General features: G+C 37.5%; 1 protein-coding gene across 4 annotated transcripts in view; it reads right to left on the bottom strand.

Annotated features, from left to right (window-relative positions):
- Positions 1-21825, bottom strand: part of DOCK4 (dedicator of cytokinesis 4) — a 222676-nt gene that overhangs the window by 98875 nt on the left and 101976 nt on the right. For all 4 annotated transcript variants that reach the window (XM_077178944.1, XM_077178943.1, XM_077178942.1 and 1 more), the window contains exons 9-12: positions 12036-12117; positions 11379-11439; positions 9373-9505; positions 7827-7915 (exon numbers count right to left, since the gene is read on the bottom strand). In XM_077178944.1, coding sequence (XP_077035059.1) covers positions 7827-7915; positions 9373-9505; positions 11379-11439; positions 12036-12117 — 365 coding nt within the window. The remainder of the gene's footprint in view (positions 1-7826; positions 7916-9372; positions 9506-11378; positions 11440-12035; positions 12118-21825) is intronic.

Here is a 21825-nt window from a genome sequence, read left to right on the forward strand (position 1 = left end):
TAAAATAAGGCATCTGTCCAAATAAAGCTGCCTAAAGATGATAAAGCTTTTGGAGGGCTTACAGGTGTCCCCATTTCCAGAAGTGTTTTAAGTGCAAAGGTAAAAAGGTAAAGGTAAAACCAGCAGATTTGCACAAACAAATGATTTACTGATTTAATGTGATCTGGGACAAACAGCTGTATAAAACTTGGCCACAGAAAATCTGTGTAGAAAATCCCACAAATTACAGTCTGGGAATAGAGAGGTAAAGAAGGAGAGGTAGATTCAGTCCTTGATAGCATTTTTGAAGACTTCATTCTGATTAATTTGAATTATCAAATTAAACTCCAAACTCCTCTTTTCCTCAGCTTTAAATTCTGGGGTTTAGCTCACTAAAAAAAGAATGCATGAATGTCATTGCAACACTTTGACAGCTCTCTTGGAGCTCTTTTGTCAAGACTTTTGTCAGAAATGCCCTCAAGTGTATAAAGTAGGGATGTTTTTCTTCCTCAAATGGAACAGAAACACTTAAATGCAAATGAGATTTAGCTGTCATAGGAAAACTGGCTTGGAATTTCTTTACAGGGTAGGTGCTAGAACCTCAAGTATTTCTTGCCAGACTTACACAGGATGAAGGATAAAGGACCAAAAGGCTAAGTTACTATTATAAGCATCTAGTCCAACTACCCTATAAAGACAATAAAAATTTCAGAAATATTGTCTCCAGGACTTGCCTTAGCAAGGCCACTGCTGCCCTTTCCTATTAACAAGTCACTGGGCATGTCAGCACCCATTTGCACACTACAGTGTTACACTGCAAAGGTGAACCATCTTGCACAAAGCTTTTTTAAATTACATTTTTACAAACTAGATGGTTAGCTAGAATATTATGGAGTGTGCAAAATACACAATTCTGCACTTTTAAGTGGTATATATCGCTTCTAGTGCAAATAAAAGGTTCCAAGGAAACACCTGCTATTTTCTCCTTCATGAAGTGTAGTTCTTCATGCAAACAGAACTGTATTAGAAATTTAGCTATTTGCATTCCAGTTATGAGTCTTATTTCAAAGGAAACAGATGTTTAATAGGTACCTGAACAAAATGTTAAAATCAAATCCTCACCAACATAAGAACCTAGGTAACAATTTTAAAGAACTTAAAAATATATTCTTTGAAGAAGTTAAAATCTTGTCTATGTGCTATACTAATTATTTGAAATAGTGTTAAGACTTTGTATTCTTTTAGTAGATTAAATGAAGGAAGTCAACACTATCCAAGAAGTAGAACAAATTTTTGGAAAAGGCTTATAAAAACATAATGCAAGTCCAAGATAGAAATATGAAGCAGCTATTGTTATTATGCAGCCTTAGCTAGGAATTTCTGGGTTTAAATTGAGAGCCATTTGAATCACATCCAGCAGGACCAGGGCAGTGTTTGTTCCCCTGTCCTCACCTCAAATCCTGTGTTCAGTTTTGAGGTCTTCACCACAGGTCTTCACACAGGAAGGAAACTGAGGTGCTGAAGCATGTCCAGAGAAGGGCAGCAGGGCTGGTGAAAGGTTTTGGAGCACAGTTTTTATGAGAGGCAGCTGGGGGAGCTGGGGTTGTTTAATCAGGAGGAAAGGAAGCTGAGGGGAGACCTTATCCCTCTCCACAGCTGCCAGAAAGGAGCTGCAGTCAGGGGGGGGATCCATCTCTACTCTCAAGTTACAAGTTGCATTGGAAAAGGCTGCCCAGAGAAGTGCTTGGCTCATATCCTTGGAGATACTTAGAAGACCCCCTTGGCAGCCCTGGGTTAATGGTTGGACTCCATGATCTTAAAGGCCTTTCTCAGCCTCAACAATTCTATGATTCTATTATTGCAGTACTAACTTGAAAAACAAATCATAGTTTCTACTGAATAGAAGATCTCCCTGGCAGTATCACAATGGCACTTTTTTCATTCTTCTCTGAAAACAACATTAATTTAACTCTATTACACCCTTATCTCTTCAGGGGCAAACAATCTGGGAACAACACTTTATGTGCAAAATTCTTTATATGAGTAATCTTTTGGCTTTAGCATTTTTTGAGAACAAAAAAGAATGCCTTAATTCATTGCATACTTAGTGAATGCACATAGGAGCAGTATTCTTATTTTAAATGTATTTCAAACAGCATCGTTCAGTGACAACTAAGTCTTAAAGACATCAAACTGGAATACACAATCTCCTTGTCACAAAACAAAGATTAAAAATGACAGATTTATAAATTGTCCTAGAACTAGAGTAACTAAGCAAATGCATTTGCTGTTTAAATGTTAGCGATGTGAAGATAAAAAATACATTTCAAAGCAATGCTGACACCTGAAAACCTTGTTGATAAAATACAAACATCAGAAATCTTTTCCCTGATTAATTATATGCCCAGGAGTTGCCTGAAAGTTATGTACTTCATTCTATTTTACCTTCTCAGTGAAGTTCATGTTATCATTCTCCTCCTATCATTCCTCCTCATTGCTCCCCAGTCATTGCTCCAGACAATTCTCCACTGTAAGCCTATGCCTTCTTTTTAGCTAAAACTCATAGCTGTTCCTAGCAGGGAATGCACATTTAGTTTCCCATCTGAGAGTTCTTGTGCTGGTTCACAGGACAAAGCTCTCCTTGCAACACCTCTGAGTGTGGTAATGCTGTGAGCTGCTGGGGTAGTGTCACATGAACACAGATTACTTCTGGTACCTAGAAAATACTTCAAGTTACCACAGCTCTACTCCTTTTTAAAAAATTATTCATTATATTCTATATGTATTTTAATTATATATATATTTAAGCTATATATATATAAATATATATAATTTTATATGCATTGTATTTTTTTTTTTTATTTATTGTAGACTTACACTGAGCTAACAATTCCCTGCTGCATTTGATCTCCTGTAGCTCTTCATTTCACAAGTGGGAAAAAATGATGCTCCCTGATTAAGGGGCCTTGGCATTTTCTCCCCTGCAAGGTAAATAATGACTCTAACAGGCTTCCTGCTCCAAACCAAGGAATTTGTAAGCCAAAGCTTACTTTTTGTGAAAGAGGAAATGAAACAGACAAAGTATTTGTTCCCTTAAATTTCTCAGTGTTTGACAGTAACCATGGAGAAATCATATCATCAGGGTGCCAAGGGGCTGCTGAATGCAGGTGAGCAGGCATGGGGAAGCTCCAAAGCACATATCACTGTTTCTAACCAGCTGTCTCCATTGTCATACCTGCCCCAGAACTTACATCTTGTCAGATGAGTTCATGCAGTGAACAAAGACAAAATTATTTGTCTTTGAATGAGCATCCTCACTGAACTTCAAAAAAATTCCATCTCACTTTGAGGTGGGTTCCTCTTTCTGCTGGTGTTGGACCACATAACTTCCTGAGGACCCTTCCAGCCTAGCTTACTGTGTGATCTGATGAATAACTTTCCTCCTTAAGATGACAGATTGTCCTTCCTCATGGTGGTAGTGTTAGCAAACATCTGTCAACACATGGGCTTCAAGTTCTCCATACTTCAACCAAGGAATTCTAGTTTCAAGCACTCACATCAATTAATGTATAATTAACAGTGTTCCCAGTGGAGTTGCAAAGTAAGTTTGGCATTGGTACCACAGAATAAACCACACTGCCCTTAGTATAAATGCAATGAGGTTACATCACTCTTGTCTAGTTCATCTAGAACACTCCAAGATAATGGCACAGGGAAACTTTCCCACTACATTAGTTATTTTCATGGGCTCCACACGAGTTCAAAGCTACAGAGCAGCCAGAGGTGTTTATAATTTCTTACATCAGTAATTTAATCTCTATAGGACATGAAAGGATTTTTACCTCCTTTGCTGTCACAACTGAAAAGCACATGTATCCCTTCCTCAGCTTCCAAGAATTACTCCATGAGGCACATTCAACTTTTCAAGACTTGTTATAAGGAAATCCTAACCAGCATTTACAGAGCATTTACGTTTGAGACTATTAGGAGCCTAAAGGGAAAAGCAGAGTAAAACAGAATGTCTTGCATCCCCTTAAAAGTAAGTCAGTCTTTTTTTTCATAGGAATGTGAAGAAAAATAAATTCATAGTGCCTTTCATGGACATTTAAATATGATTATCAGGTAACTCACTGGGGAGAACATTCATATGTATCATGAAATCCAGGTTTAAATCTCTCCTCTGAGAGATTGGTAAGAGAACATGAATAGAGATCACACTTAAGAAAATTATGTGCTACTCAGAAGGCTTTAGAGCCACTTCCACTTTTCCCATGGTATCATGAATATTTTCAGATCATATACAAAGTTGAATAGCTGCTGCAGGGAAGTTGGAGAAGCCAAGCAATTAGCATGCTCATCTGGGACATGCAAGACTGACTGAAAATCCTTTCCAAATCAGATCTCTGATTCTACAGATACAAAAAAAGAAATGTGCTATTTTCCTCATAAAACTGATGCAATTAAGTGTGATGTCTATGCAGGAATATTAGGTTTTCCACTGCTTTTTGTATTTAACATTTAAAACAAAGTAACCAGCTTCTAATTCTAAGAAAAAATATTTTACAAAAAATAGATTTTACAGCCGGCTCTGCTCCAGATATTACTGAAATCTGGTTTGTGTAATAATGACATTCCAAAAATACCAGAAACTCTGTGTAAGAAATAAAAAAGCTACTAAATGCAGCAAAGGTTGTACAATTTGGCCTTTGCAATATTCAACTGATCTCTTACACCAGGCAACCAGGTGTTTTCCAGTAACACGACACCTTACACCAGCTGCAAAGACCAGTGGTGAATGGGAATTGCATCCACTACCTGCTACTCCACTCTGTTAGATTGGAAATTCTTGCAGAAAACACATTCCAGTTCCCACTTCAGCAAAGGATACTAAATTCTCCATGAGAGTGCATCCTTCCTTCCATTCCTGCACCACTGAGAAGAGGAAAGGGGACGAACATCTGTGTCCTGCTCCTTTTTGGGCTTTATAAACAAATGACAGGCATTTGCCTTTATTTGATTCTTTTTAGACACAAGCTGAGAATAAGATGCAAGAGGATTCTGTACTTAAAAACTGTCATGAGTTGAAGCAGAAAAGGTAAGTTTTTGGCAGTGGGGGATTGAGTGGCATATACAAATGCTATAGTATGGCACTATGCATTTTACATGCAAGACACTCAAAGTACATTTTGAGTTCCTTTTTGGATCCCCACAAAAAACTGAAGATTTTTTTTTCCTGAAGAATATTATGAACTGTCTGATAAAGTATTTTAGCACGGGGACACAACAATTTGTGGGAACTAAAGCATGTAAATCTCCTGACTTGAAAGGAACTGTACAGGAATATGAAGAGGGAACAAGCTTAGAGAACAGACAATAGTCTGAAGCATCTTTGCTGTTCTTTTTACCATGCTTCCTTTCTAAGTCTTTTCTAAGCATTCAAGGTGATTTGAAAAGGGCAAGTGTAATATAAACCAAAAAAACCCAAATTTTCACTACATCTGGCTCATACCTACAACAGTTCCTGAGGGAGGGAAAAGACATCTCTCTACTGTAATGCAAGGTGTTATCCTTTTTTGACAACAACAAGGTGGCAGCCAAAGCTAATGAGGCTTCAGAACCAGCTACAGAACACAACAGCAAATGAAAAATAAAAGGTAGTGTAACAACAATATTTTCCATGAGGTGTCAGCAGAAGTATCTGAACATATTGCTAAAACCTTGCAAGTGCTTTTTCAGGCTGCTAAGGAGTCACAGGAGAATGAATTTCATGTGTGTGCTACAAATAATCTTCCATAGTTTATCTTTTGCTTGCTCAGTGCTTGAAGTGGCATTACTGCTCACTTCCTCTCTTTCTCTCTCCAACCTTCATATCCCCAGCTGGAATTCTGAGTTGCTCTTCCCTCTTTGCCTCCCTAACCCTGACAATCCTTTTCAAAATGCAGCTAATATTCCATTTGCTACCTTTAGTTTCCAGCCTCCTGCAAGACGTAAAAATTCATGTGCCACGTCTTTCATGTTGAGTATTCACATAATTAAGAGTATTCAAGTTTATCCAATGTCTCCTAAGAACTGCATATTTAACTGTGAACTTGATTTCATGAGAAAAGAATAGAATTAGCAATGTATCACAGAGTAAGCACATATTATATCGACAGTCAGAACGATGAAGAATAAGTTTTTCTTGATGAATGTGATTAACACATATTTAAGAAGCCAAAGATTAAACTTAGTAATGTATCCTTCTATTTTCAGTACATGATTTTTATACTTATTGTCTGAATAAGATCCATGATATTCTAAACCTTAAATATATGCATATATTTGGCTATATTCTATATGAGAAAATAATCAAATTAGAAAGGGCTAAATATATAACTTCAGTCTTGATAAATGAGCTTTTATGTGCTTCTTGGTTATCCTCTTACCCCTCTAAGGATGGTTAGACATACATTTTCAAGATAAACATTGTGCTTGAAATCAAGTTAAGGAAGCCTGCAATGTACAATATAGTTAAAGAAGCATGAAGTCTGCTACATGAAAGGCATTACAAATACAATATACTGGAACCCTGAAAATGAGATTTTTCTATGGTCATATTTCAACTAATTGACATTTCACAGGGAAAACCAACATTTGAATACAGAGACAACAGACTCATAAGCCTCCATTTCAGGTTTCATTTCAAGTTTGATGTCCCCTTTAAATGACAGAATTCTGACAAAGTTAGCAAGTTGATTTCAGGTTTCATTTTAAGTTTGATGTCCCCTTTAAATGACAGAATTCTGAAAAAGTTAGCAAGTTGATATTAAAAAATGAAAACAAAAAAATGCAAATTCAACATCTCCTGTGAGTCGAACCACCATCTCATAATAACAAAGGTCAGTTGTGTCCCATTCCTTAAGTCTCACACCCAAATTTATCTCAGACAGTTCCAGTAACATACAGCTGACCATGAGGACTATTGGTAAATTCTGAAATTGTGACTCTGCATCTTGCTCAGGTGGAACGCAAAGCTACCAGCAGGAATGCAGATTGCACTTTCATTTTTTTCTGAAGTGCAATATATAATTGTTCTGGTTTTGGCCATGAGGGGTGAGGTCTGGAGCCATGTGGGGTTGTCTAGGTTGCTGTTCTAGAGCAGCTACATCATGGATGGAGTGGAAGTAAGGAACTCTGGCTTCCAGGAAGGAGAGGTGGGGCTTCAGGTCAAGAGAGCGCCTGGAGGGAGGGAAAACTCATCCACCATTGCTGATTGTTGCCCAGGCCCTCGGTGAGCATTTGCATGTGAATCACCCTCTTTTGTACACTTTTGTTACTAATATTGCTGCTGTTTCTGTTTCTTTTTCTTATCTCATTGCTCTTTCCAGTGAATTGTTTTTATGCCGCCTCAGGATCTCTGCCTTTTGCATATCCCACCAGAGGGGGCAGGAGAGTGGCTCGTGGTTTTCTTTTTAGTGTGAGTACTAAACCAGGGAATGCCATTCTTAAAAGACAACAGTAATGTCCATGGCAAATTTTAGATTCCTGGTGAAAACGCGAAGCAGAAATACCAAGCAATAGGGATCAATAATTTGATCAGCTCCAGAACTGAACAGAATTCCAGCAAACTGTAGCTCCTCAGCACAGAATAAAAGTTTATACTATATAGCTCCTTGAAAAAAAAATAAGTGATTTTTTATTTTTAAATGTGCATGTAACAGCAGTATTGTACGTTTTCATCTGACTATTTTTTTCTATGTGCAAAAATGTTTCTTTCATTGATGTTAGTCTTTCTACAATAGAGCTATTTAATTGGCAAACTAAGAAACCCCTAAGAATGCAAAAAAGAAAGGCAGCAAATGACTCACCTGCATTGGAGCCTGTCAAGTTGTAACGTGCATTCAGCTTTTTAATGATATTTTCATGGATCTGATACCAGTCACTCTCTGTGTTGCACCTAGAAAAATTATAACTTTTCAAATTCTGAAATGGGAACACAAGTTCATCAGACCAACTTCACAACATATCCCTAAATACATCCTCTTTAGCTCATGAAACAAATAACACAATAAGAGCCAACAAAGCCCCATGAAACTGCCTGTCTCAATGGAAGCAGTGCCCTTGCCATTTGAGAGAGGCACCATGAAATACCTGCTTCATGTAGCAAAGGATAGGAGAAAGATAGGAGCAACTATGCTGAGGAACTCAGCCATGACCAAGTTCATTCCTGTATAGATCTATCCTTCAGGGCTAACCCACACAGAAATCTATCTTGTGACACTCCAAAGAAGACACAGGACTCAGAGATGGTCTTAGTAAACAGAAAAATCTGTGCTATACACTACAAAGTTACTTTAAAAGGTTGTTATCTTCAGGAGGTAGTGAATGAAAGAGCAAATTACATTTCAGTATACATTTAGAAAATAGCTGGTTTTCCATAAGGAAAACCTGACTATGATGAAAACCTGACTCTAATGAATTGATTTCTAGTGATAATTCTTCCTCCATTGTTTTTGCTATCTTAAAACAAACAGGCAATTTTTTTGAAAAACCCAAAATATATTAGGTAGACAAAACTAACAATTTGTTAACCAAGAATGAACATTTATCTGACTATAATGTTCTGGGAGTTTAAATAAGAGCCAGTCCACCTGCCCAGGGTTGCACTAAGCTGCTTTTCTCCAGCACTGATTCCAGCAGTTCTAATTCACCACAGATGGAGACAGAGGAAAGGCACCCATGCCCTCAAGATTTGAGTTCTCCCTCTGGGAAGGGCAGAACTTTATCATGCACATGTCCCAGACCACTCCACAAAACAGTTCTTACTATAATGTCCAAGATGAGCAGGAAATTGCATGCATTGAGTTGCTACTAGAAAATTGAACTTTCTGCCAATTGCTATCAACCAAAATCCACTATCTAATCAAGCACTCAATTTTAAACCTACTTTTAATTTTTCATTCTCCAGCACTAACTTGCCTTCTATATTTTCGTTATTCCCATTATAAAGTTGCTTTATTTCACAAAAAGATTATCTGATGGCTTTTTTTTTCTGTAGCTACAAAGTACTTCCACTAGATGCCTTGGCAGCACAAGGCACTTATTTAAGTCCAAAAAGCACTTTATGTTGGTATAATAAGAGAGCTCCAAAATAATGTGAGAAATGCTGATATAGACACAAATACCTCAAAGGATGTCACCATTACCTTTACTATTATCTCACTTGATAAACACACCTATAGAACTAGCCAAAATTTCCACACTGTGATAAAAAGAGCCAAAAAACCCAGCTACTGTGTATTTTTGGAAAAGGAAGGAGATAGAGCTGTTTAGTCACACTGCATTTAACACCACTGATTCTGATGCAAATGACTCTAAGATACTTTCAAAAATTAAGAAAAAAACATCTCTTACATGTAGACTTTTAAGACGAGGTCATCCTTTGAATCTCCTGCCAGCAGATCTGCAATGCTGAGGACTGCACAGCCAAAGGGCCGCCTATATTGGACATTGCAGGCGTTTTTCTTTTCTCCAGCTCCCATTCGTCCTGCCAAGCAAAACACATATTTGATGCATCATCCAGGGAACTCCTGTGTCTCTCCAAACCACAGAAAGGAGGCAGCAAGCAATCCAGCTCAGACAATGCCAAGTGTCCTCCCATTGGGAACATACCTGGTCCATCTTTGCGCTACATTCTGATAGCAAATGGTACAGCAAGTCCACTAAGCATGTGGTGATCCTGAGAGGTCTCAGACCAGAGGTTCTGCTCATCCTCTCATGACCCTCACTCAGCAAACACCACTTTTTAACACCCAGTCATAGAATCCTCATGACACTATCAAATTAAATTTAGAGCTCAAACATGACATAGTGTTCAGCATTCCCTGTCTGGTAAGAATTATTTTACTGTGGTTGTTGCTACCTATCATTTATGTGAGAAGTGTGACTGAACCATTACAATTTGGTAATCAAATGCTATTTTCTTATAGGCAACTGGAAAGCATGGGGATAATGGACCAGTTGCAGAAAAATAAAGATGAAACACAGGGAGAAAAGATGGCAAAGGGCAGAAGAACAATTTATAGTAAGGAAAGAAAGAAGGCAGTCAGGGAATAGAGATTCAAAACAAAATATTTTTTCTAGCCTTTTCTATTTGATGTAAATATAATTTATCAATCTTCCTGCTGTGTTCCTGGCATTTGAAACTGTCCTCTTTCTATCAAGTTTATTCAATTGTGCACTAGCAGTTATGTATCTTTCCCACCAAGTCTTAATTTTTGTCAAAAAAAAACCTATGGCTGCAGTTGCTGCAGGACAATGTCTCCTCCAAACATCCCTATGCATCACAGCAGCTCGAAGAGTAATTGTTCATTTTCACACCACAAAGCAGAAAAATGTTGTTTTAACTTTTTAATATTTCAGTGGTTCACATATGAACTTGACTGTGAATATATTTGAAACTTATACAACTGGAAAAATCCTACTCTTTAATATTTTTAAAACATTTATTCTTCTAACTGTGCTTACATCAGATTTTACCATATCTTTTCTAAAATCTTGCCAAAAAACCAAAACACTGTATTTTGATGAAATATCCAATTAGCATAAAAATGCATGGAAAATTATTTCTCACAGCTGAAAAATAAAGACAATTCAGTAAGTAACAATTCTGAACTCAGCATAAGTTGCAGTGACTACACTTCAAACCAAAACGCCTTTCAAAAATAGGAAGAAAAGTTATATTTAGTACTGCACTGATGCAACTAGAGGCAGTCTACAAGGAAAACAATATATCTAAGAGATCAGAAGCAGACCCAAAGATTATTGTTTCACATCAGTAGAGCCCAGAGGACTTCTTAAAATAAGTACACAAACATACACTTTTCTTCTCCTCCACTTTTTCTCTAGAGGACTTGATATCTGTCTATAGCATTAGAGATTAAAATTTTTATGAAATATTGTCCATTTTTCCCCTCTCCTCCTTTTTCAAGGAGTCAGGGAGAAGACAAAATTCATCTGAACAATATCAGATATACATCAGACCTCCGATACAAATGAGGTACAATAAATGTCCAGACAAGCTTTTCTATGTTCAAAGGATGCTTGAAATTACACTTCAGAATAAGAATGGACTCCCCAATGACAACTCCATCATCTTAACACAGTTCATCTTTGACACTTTGATTTTGTTTTGTGATCGTGACAAAGTACACTGCATCTAGACTCAGTTAGCAGTATACCTGCTAAATAACATAAAACAATGCTGAGAAATCCAAGCATTTTTTCCAACAAAAAACAGGCAGTTTCTTTTCCAAAAGTTTATTCAAAAATCTAGCTATTATAGCAAATCCAAAAGCTAGCCCCAAGCAGTTTTCTTTTATCTACTACCAAATGTCTAACAAATAAAACATTATACCTACCTATTCGGATGATGTGCACAGTGATATAGATGTCCTTCCTGAGTTCACTGCTACCCAAATCCTGCACAAGATCAGAACCTCATTATTTATGACTCCTGATTAAAATGCAACATTTAAAGGGACCTGTACACACTGCTTTCACTGCCAGTGAGTTCATTTATACAACATTAACAAATCACTTCAACACTTTAAATTGGCAGCCATGCATTTAAAATGAGTGTCCTAAAATATCCTGGTTAGAATTTGCTGATTTGCAAAATCAGTGGGAGGGCACACAGACTTGCTGTGTGCCTTGAACAGTAGTGATTTACATCTGTGCAATTCCAAATATTCTGGAAGTGCAGAGAGTGGTGCATAAACAATTGCTTGGGTGTAAAAAGTACAAGGAGGAAACATAGCTGGTCTTTGTTGCAGAGAGAATGACTGGTTCATATGCCTACATGGAAGTTCAATGAGTGTCCACATACTGCCATAAAACATCCAAATTGGGGATTCACCCTTACCCTTCAGCCCCTCCAACCCCTTTTGATTTGATGTTCATAGCAACGTACAAGCTTAGGGAGCAGCTCTGAGTCAACCACACAATAACAGTTTAATCCAACTTCTATTCTAAACATCCAGCACAAAAAAAAAAGATTGAGATTAGGAAGAACTCACCACAAAGAGAGAACAGTGTCTTTCAGGCTTTTCTGGACATTTTGGCAAACCATTTCTATTCAGTCTTAAAAAAAATCTTTCACTGTAAGAAAACAAATATGACAGATATGTTGAACAACACTACAGCAAAAGTAGATCTCATTTTGATCTTATTTCCAGATGCAACCTTTCTCAAGATAAAAACAAATGAAATAATTTCTTTCTGAAAGTCTCAGATGTATGAATAAAAAAAAAAGGGAGATGCTAGTGAAGGGTGGTGATTAACTTAATCACCTAAGAAAATTACTAAAAACTCAATACAAAATACAAGTCTGATTGTCATTTGGAAGAATGATATTGTACATCCTAGTACACAGAGAAACACAAGCAATAAAATCCATTTATCCTAGAACTAAAATTAGATGTGTAGTAAGTTGGTATTGATTCTTGCTAAACAAATGTCAACATCACCATGTTTGTATTCAACCAATATTCTTTTTCATATGCAGGATGATGATTGTAGGAGACATTTTACTTACACAACTCTGTTAAAACCTCTTACTACAGTACACTGATTTTAGCAGTTTTTTAAGAGTGTTAAAAGTTCCAGCAGGGCAAATTTCATTTTTGAAATCCTGTTTTGCAATCTACTGTGGGTTGTTAAATGCTACAGCTGATACAAGTATTAATACTGCTAGTAGGGAGATGCAGAGAATTCTTATTTCCAAATAGAAGAGGGCACGAGAGCACACTGGAAGAGAAATTATTTTTTTAAATATTTCCATTAGATAGTAGGATTTATGGATAAACTCTATGAAAACCTGGCAATTTTTGCAAGGTAATATTATGAAAAAGCGACCTTTCCATGCTTTGGGTAATTTTCTCTAAGACACAGCCTCACAAGAAATGTAACAATCATATTTCTGTAGTGAAAGATGGAAAAGGCAAGTAAGTGTTACAGACATTTCCCTTCACTCTCTCACCCCCAGCCCCAGCTGGCCAGACACATGAGTCTGTGTCTGGATGTCCTGTAATGCTCAATCAGAAAAAAAATTTCATAAGTACACCTAAATTTTTTTTCAGCTGCATCCACATCATCTCCTTATTCCAGAAGCTAAACATGCTTTACCACTGCTCTATATCAAGCATAGTTTTTCAAAATGCAGCTGGAAAATCACTAGGAATATGCTGGATAAGATCCATCTCAATAGACTAATTAAATCTTTATTGCACCAGCATTTGCCTTGTAGAAAATCTGCATTGATCACCCACAGAATCAGTCATTCACATTAAAAGGGACCTCAAAGGGCCTCTAGGTCCAAATTCCTGCTCAGCGTGGGGTCAGCTATCAGGTCAGATTAGCTTGCTCAGAGCTTTAGCCAGTTGGGCCATGAAAACCTTCAGCTATGGAAACCACAAAGGCTCTCTGAAAAACCCATTCCAGCATCTGACTGTCCTCAACTTTTTCTTTACATCCAGATGCACACCTTGCTTCAGTCTGTATCCCTTGTCTCTCACTGTCCCACCACTGATGTTATTGATCTTCTTGTAGGTAAATGGGGACAAACTTTTTACTGGGGACTGTTGCCATAGGACAAGGGATAAGGACTATAAACTAAAAGAGGATTGATTCAGACTAGAAATAAGAAAGAATTTTTTACAATGCAGTGGTAAAACACTGGTAATAGATGCCCCACCATGGAAATACTCAGGTTGGACAGGGTTCTGACCAGCAAGACTCCAAGGCTCAATGATCTTGGAGGATCTTTCCAACCTTAATGATCCTGTGACGATGTCTCAGCCTGTTGCAGAGGGGCCAAATTAGATGACCTTTAAAGGTCCTTTGTGACCCCAAACATTCTATGCATCTGTGATTATTATGTGATTGAGCTCCCCTCAAAACTGCTTCTTCTCCAGTCTGAACAAGCTCCACTGCCTCAACCTGACCTCCCAGTGCAGGAGCTCCTGCCCACAAGCACTGTGAGGCCTTCTGCTGAATTCACTTCAGCTCATTAATACTGGTCTTGAAGGACCCAGAACTGGCATGGTCTGGCCAATGCTGAGCAGAGGACGATCATTTCCCATGAGCAACTGGCTGTGTTCTTGTTGATACAGCCCAAGATGCTGTAACACTCTAGAGCACACTTCTTGAGAGCTATTTCTGGAGGATGCTCTGTGCTTTTATGTGCCAGTCTCCAGGCTGAACAACTAAATATTTAAGACTTTCTTAATCAGATTCTTTGAAAACTTTTATGCAATCCAGCAGTACAGCTTTTTTATCAAACACCATAAAAGGCAGAACCAAAGTAACAGTAGAGTGGAGCTCACATACTAAAGTATATGAAAATGTTATTTCATCAACAAAATGCTATTTGTCTCATTCACTTTTTATGATACAGCAAACTTCTGCAGCTTAGGTCTCCATGAGAACAAAAAAATTGAGTTTTAAAAATTGTTTATGTAAGTGTATTTTTACAGAGAAAGAAGCTGGTATTTTGCTGTTGATTTACAACTGGTTTCAAAATAATTATGCCTTTTCATTTAGAATTGAGCTAATTTGCAATATTGGAAAATACAGTAAAAAAAGTGTAAAGCTTTGTTTATAGGTCTCACACAAAATTACTGTACATGGAACAAGAGTTATTAATTATATTGTCAAAGCAGCTAAAGTTTTAGGACTGCATTATGTGTGGCACCACCCCAAACTGGATACAAATGAAAAAGTCTGTTCCAGAAGTAACAGAGCTTCTGTGTACTTGGTATGTGTCAATAAAAATTTGGCCAGTAAAGGTGATTCTGAATTTCACCACCTTATCTTCAGTCTATATAACACTTGAAAATAATACGTACATGCATACACATCACATCTCACTATGTTTGTGTCTTTAAAACAAATGCTAGATATGTTGGTTCAAAGAGAAATACCATTCCTAAGCTGTCTTCATAGTTTACCTGTTAACTGGAAAATACAGAATACGCTCCCAATTAAATGTATTTAATTTATAGTCCACACAAACAAAGGCATATCTTTTGAAGGCTTCCTATTCACTATCCACTACAATACAAAATTTTCAAACTCTGCTTATACTCATAGATCATGAGATTATGATTCACAACACAACTAAAAGCCAAAGACTTCTGTCATGCCACAAAGAAATATACTGATTGCAACAGATATGTAATGGCTATGCAGATCTACTTTCCTCATTTGCATTTGAAATTTGCTTTCACTGAAGCAGAGTGAAGCGATGAAAAAAGCAAACCAAAAACAACAACAACAAAAAATCTTAATCCTTGCTTGGTGCTTTATGATAGCTTTTTTTCCCATTAGAAACATATGACAGAACCAGTTACACCTCAGGTTAAAATGGTTATCTTTGAACATTTCCAGGGAGCAAATGAAAGCAATTAGACTTGTGAGATTACAAGACCAAAATGGCACTGTAATATCTGCATACATAGAGCATGGGCATTTATATACCATTTCAAAGGATTTCTTTAGAGACCAGCAGGTTGGAAAAAGTGCTAAGGAAAGTAAACAGCCTTCATAAAACAAAATAAATACAGACTTACCAAAACCTGAAAGCTTGGCTACAAACAGCAGTAAAAATCTCGGAGAGTTAAACCTAGAGCTAGTATGCTACTGAACAGCAGTTTGCTCAGCCATATATACATAGATACAGCAAATATACACAGCAGTACCACAAAACAGAAATAACTCTTCTTTGTATTAAGACAACTTGATTTTAATTTAGACCACAACAAACTTTTAATGAGCACCAATCTCGCCACTTAAACATGCCATACACATTTAAACTCAGCTGTCTTCCCACTGAAAATAAGGAAATAACTAATGCTAGAGAGATTAATTTAAGAAGGTCAGCAAGGGATTTTTGCACTGTAACTTCTCATGCATTAGCAGAGTAACAACATGTTCCAAATCTGCATGCTTAACAGATGCATTTTAAAGGAACATGGCTGAAAACTGTTCTATTTTCATATGTGACCCCTATTTCCTTAGTATTAGCAGGAAAATACTAGCAGTCACATGGTACCAGTCTAGACAGATTGCTTGCTCTATGATTTACAAACACACTATCAAAAATAAAAAATCTGGGCAGATTTATACCACATGGCATATTCTTGTGGCAAAACTATGACACCAAATAGTCATAATTCTCAGTACAGCTCCACTTTCAGACATCTTTATAAATGCTCTCTACTTGAAAATAGGTTACAGTGATTTCCAAAGTAAACAATGAGGAACAATAAGAGAATTCTGCCATATAATTCACCAGCTCAAGTTCATTACATTCCAGAACACTGTCAATAGATGTTCAGTAGGAACTTGAATCTGAATTGACTTCATTTACAGCTAAAAGCTCAGTGGTTTCATAAAACCCAGATCAGACACAAAATGTTACCCCCCTCACATTTAGTGGTGAAATACAGAGGAATGTTGTACAACATATCTTAAGTTACTGAAAGATCATAAAGTCTTCAAGTATATCCTTAACCAGAGAATAACTGAATTATGCTAAGTGTGCCAATACGACTTAGCAGTACCAGCTGATTCACAGTAAGTCAGGTCCTGTATTGCATCTGTTATGTACTTAAAAAAAAACATTCTCAAATTTCTAACTGTAAAATACAAGGCAATAAGCAAAGGGGGACAGAAAAGGAAGAATGAATACTATAAAAATATCAGCCAATTTCAGATAAAGATCAAAGCAAAAATACTAACAAAAAACCACAAAACAATCTTACTATGGTACATTGAAGCTTATCTTTCTGTCCCCTAGCCATGCTGACAACATGAGGGAAGAAGAAGAAAAAAAGCATTCAAAGAATGTTTATAGATTTATGCAGCGAAGCCTAATTTCCCTTGGCTAGCTGTACAGTTAACAAGGAAAAAAGAAAGCAGAAAAGGGGATTGGAGGAAAAGCAAAACAGATTTACATAGTTAAATCAAGTTCCCGCTCTCATCCTCTTTTACCTCTTTATTAACTGAAAACAGCCTTGAGAAATTAGTTTTTATTACAGATTTTATGAACATAACCTATATTATTTTAGATATTTGCACCTGTATTTTAAATGAAAGATAGCATCATACATTTCTTAAAAGAGCTAGACAGCAGTAACTTTAAATTACTTTTCAAGACATACCAGGAGCCAGAGGAAGACGACAGTTTTAAAACAGAAACCTGTTTTTAGGAATGTATCAGCATGTATTTACAACTAAAGAAAAAACATATACCAGAAGCTGAAGCCTTCACTGATCTTAGTCTGCCACCAGGGATAAACATTTTGCATCACAGCATTACCAGTACACAGGCCTACAGATCCTTTAAGCTGAATTACAGTCTTGATTATTATCCTAGTCAATGACTGAGCTAACAGCATGGATACAAGCAGATTTGCATTATCTTTCCCCAAAGATTAAGCCTGAAGGGAGCAGGAGAAGTTGGTAAAGTGAAGGGAAACAACAGCATTTAGGAAAATTCCCCTTCGTCCAACACCTCCCGGCTTCCTATGTATTCAACACCATTTGGAGGTTTACAAGGAGCAAGCCTGTATTTTGTGTCAATCCTAACATGCCTTTTGCTGGTAGCCAGCGTGACTGCAATATGTTCCTCATGAGATGATCTTTTAACCAACTATACACACACATATATATACACACACACACACCACTGATGCTCAATATAGCTCACAGTTACCTAAATCTGGCACATACATGTCATGGCTGGTTCACATACTCCTACTCCAACACTGCATTTATTTCTGAATGTAGCTAATTGTTTAAGCTCCACCAGTCACATGACAGGTCACATCTTCCAGTGTTTTCATCATTACATTTAAAAACAGTTATTTCTCCTGACAGTTTTCAATTTTTACAACAGAAGCCGTAAGAGGATTATTTGTTAATGCATATGAGCAGCATAATTGATACCACAGGTTCCTCTTGGGTTGGTTTGTCTAATTTAAATATGTCTATCTATGCAAGCTCAGATAAAACATCTATATCAGCTAGCATCCTTAGTCCAACTACAGCAAGTAGAAGGTATTTGAGAAAGAATCTTTAAACAGTGGATAAGAGGGTGGATTTGTTTCACTGAAAATGGCTCTTTGTGAGAGGAACTGAACTACATCATGAAATACAATTAATTTCTAACACATCCTCACTCCTGGGAAGGCTTATGGAAGGTGTAATTAAATGGGGCTCTGTCTACCCATAAAATACAAAATCAAACCTTCTCAGAAGCATTTTCTTGCTAGACAACACTTGTGGGGTTTTTTAGGAGCTTATTCCTACCATATCTACCTCATTTTACTTATTCACAAATGCAATTTGTTGTAAAGTCACATGCAGCAGCTCCCATACACAGGCTGAATAAGACAGTCTAGGCCATCAGGCCAAAGAAACACACTTGCTGAAACATCAATTCCTCAAAAAATACTTGAATTAGCCTGAATAAAAATGTTAATTCTCTTGTAATTCAAGAATGGCCAGTATTTAAAGGGCAATTTATCAAAACTGTCTAATTAATGACAACAAATTATATAGCACTGCAAAAAGTCAGACAAAATGAATGGTTCCTAGAAGTGCTGTGGTTTAACCCCAGCCAGTAGCTCAATCACCAGCTCTCTCCCCCACAGTAGGGTGGGAGAGAGAACCAGAAGGGTAAAAGTCACAAAACTTGTGGGCTAATGTAAAGGCAGTCTAACACATAAAGCAGAAGCCACACACACAAGCAAACAAAGCAGGGAATTCATTCACCACTTCCCATGGGCAGGCAGGTGTCTAGCCATTCCCAGAAAAACAGGGCTCCATGACAGGTAACAGTGAGTGAGGAAGATGAATGCCATTATTCCACCTCCTTTCCTTCTTTTCTTACCCCAGCTTTCTATGCTGAGCATGATGTCTTATAGTGTGATCCCTGTGTCTGGGTCAGCTGGGATCAGCTGTCCTGGTTGTAACCCTTCCCAACTCCTTGTGCACCCCCAGCTTCCTCACTGGCAGGGTGAGGAGCAGAAAAGGACTTAACTTTGTGTAAGTTCTGCTCAGAATAACTAAAACATCCCTGTGCTACCAGCACTGTCCTCAGAACCAACCCTAAAGACAGCTCCATACCAGCTACTGTAAAGAAAATGAACGCTACTTCAGCCAAACCAGCACAAACCCCAAGTATTACTGAAACTCTTAGAGCCTCTTACAAAGCAGGTTTGATCTCCTGGTGTTGTGGGTAACCCAAACTATCCTTGCATTCCTGTGGTGGGCACCATCTTGGAAAGCCTCAGATGCCATTTTCCCTTTGTGTCCCTACATGGTCAGCAGTGGGGGCCACCACCTCAGGAGAGGGTGGTACCCTGCCAATTTGGGTTCATTCCCCCTTTATTCCCCCTTCCTGAGATTTAGCAATTTTGTATCTAGTGAGTATTTACTGGGGTTTTTTTTGTCTGTTGCTGTTCCACTTGTTAGTAAACTGTTATTTTATCACTGATACCAACTCACACTTCTTCCTTATTGGTGGAAAGGGATTGGTTAAAACTGAGGGGAGGTAACTCATTTTAGAGTAGACACCTCCTTAAATTGTCTTAAACCAAGATACCCAGCAATGAAGGTTAATCTTAATCTGTAGAAAATATCTTACAGAAACTACCATAAAGCCAAACATTTGGCAGGAGGATACAACAAACATTCCTTTCAGACATCTCCTTCCCACTAGATGAATCCTATCTGCTTATACTATTGCTGTTAATGAATATGTAAAACAGCTATGAGTAGAATTAGTCAATTGTGAGGAAGAAATAAAATATATATTTGCTACTGATACTGGTATCCCTGCCCACAGCAGAGAGGATGGAACTAGAAGATCTTTTGGATACCCTTCCAATCAAATCCATTCCATGACTGTATGGTATCTGAAAACTAAAAAATTAAAGTATCAATAAGTACAAAGGAGAAACAGGAAAGACCTGTAGAAATGTTTGTAACATACCAACCCACTGATTTTGAAATTTCTCATTGGTCCTGGTATGTTCCTGTGAAGGGTTTCTAAATCCTGAACAGATTTCAGGTCAAAACCTGGAATCAGACTTAGGGAAAGAATAGGAAAGACAAGCAAGCTTGAATACCCATGGGATACTTAAGAGGCTCAAGTCTCCAGGGCAATGTTTGATTATGGAATGCTGATTACATTACAGGTCAGTATAACAGCTACAGTAACTGTTTTGCCATGTAAAACAACAAATGACAATGTACTGAACAGGGCACACTGACTGACTGGGCCAGTGCCTCTGTGCTCTTGCCTCTGGAGGAGCTCCACAGCAGGCAGTTAAAGACAGTATTCTCAAGCAAAGAAGCAGAATTCAATTGAGGCACATCCTTCACTTTTCTAGTTTGACTGGGACCAAGAAACAATCTCTTTGCCAATCTCCACTGATAATTCCCACTCCAAAATATCTCCACATCTAGGATCCAAGCAGAAAGACTTTTACTACTACACTATTCCTCCCAAGAAAAGCCCAACAGCCTCTATATGACCTGACTATATTCCTGTTATAGGAATTTTACTGCTCACAGTGAGTAACTGGAAAAAATTATGTGTATTTTCTGAGGGGAAGCTTTTTAAGTTTCTGGAACTTCAGCTTCTTTTTAAAGGTGCTTTCTGTAAGCCAAATTACAGCTGTACTAATATATTCTTGTCCACAAGAGTGCAAAAATTACCACGTATCTCAGAGCTAGTAATGAAATAATTAAGCCTGCTTATATACTGTATGTATATAAACATATATCAGTATACAGGAGTATATAATTAAAAAAACAGCAACCACATTCAGAAACGTATCTACCAAGTTAGCCATCTAAAGAGGTATTTTTATTCCAAATGCATACAAGATTGGTACAAGAGTAGTGGCTGCTCTCTTGTCAAAGTGACCTTTACGGTTTTTTGACGTGTTTTAGCCTTCCTGCTAAAATTAGGACTAACTCTTGCATTCACAGGATATAAATAAAGCTAGGCTGGTTTTGTTTAATTTTTGCTTCTAAGGGGTAGCAAAGTGACAAAGCAGTAAGTGAATAAACTAGAATGGAGGACTCCTTTAAGTGTCTGCTAGCCAGAAAAACCAAGATGCTTCATCTCTCCTGCATCTATGAGGCATATATACATATATATATAAATACACATATGCATTGATTTTGTGTAATTCGCTGCAGCACAGTTTTAATACTGTGCAAGATTAGATATTTTTGTGAACACGGCACAGGAAATTAAGAACAACACTGAATTACCCTAAGCTGTGACCCACTATGAGTGCAATCATGCTTTTGTGGAAATACTGTAACAGAAAAGTAGCCCTGAGCTAATTCATGGCTCAGGTTCCCATGGGGTGTTCCCTTTTTCAGAAATGCTGCTGGCTCCTTTATCTTAAATCCCTGCACTGCTTAGCAGGCACACCTGCATGGAAAAGTCAGGATCTAAGAGTACCTCAAGACAAAAAGCATCCATGGATAATGTGGAGGTATCTGAGCAATAATTTCCAAGGAACAGTATGAACAAAGTGAAGGTTAAATACACTAAAAATAGTATTTTATGGGAAATAGGTGGAGTAGATTATCACCTAATGATAGATTAAAAATTTTAGAGAGTGCCTGGATAGTGCTCCTAATATAAATAATTCACATTGCTGAGAAAGTACGAAGTCCAGTCTGAGCTCTGCCTTTAGTCATTGTTCACACCTCCCAGAAATTCTGTGTATTCTGTGTATTGATAATTATGTCTGAGGCACAGTTAAAACACATTCTTAA

Source organism: Agelaius phoeniceus, chromosome 5 (genome assembly GCF_051311805.1).
Source record: "Agelaius phoeniceus isolate bAgePho1 chromosome 5, bAgePho1.hap1, whole genome shotgun sequence".
NCBI lineage: Eukaryota > Metazoa > Chordata > Aves > Passeriformes > Icteridae > Agelaius > Agelaius phoeniceus.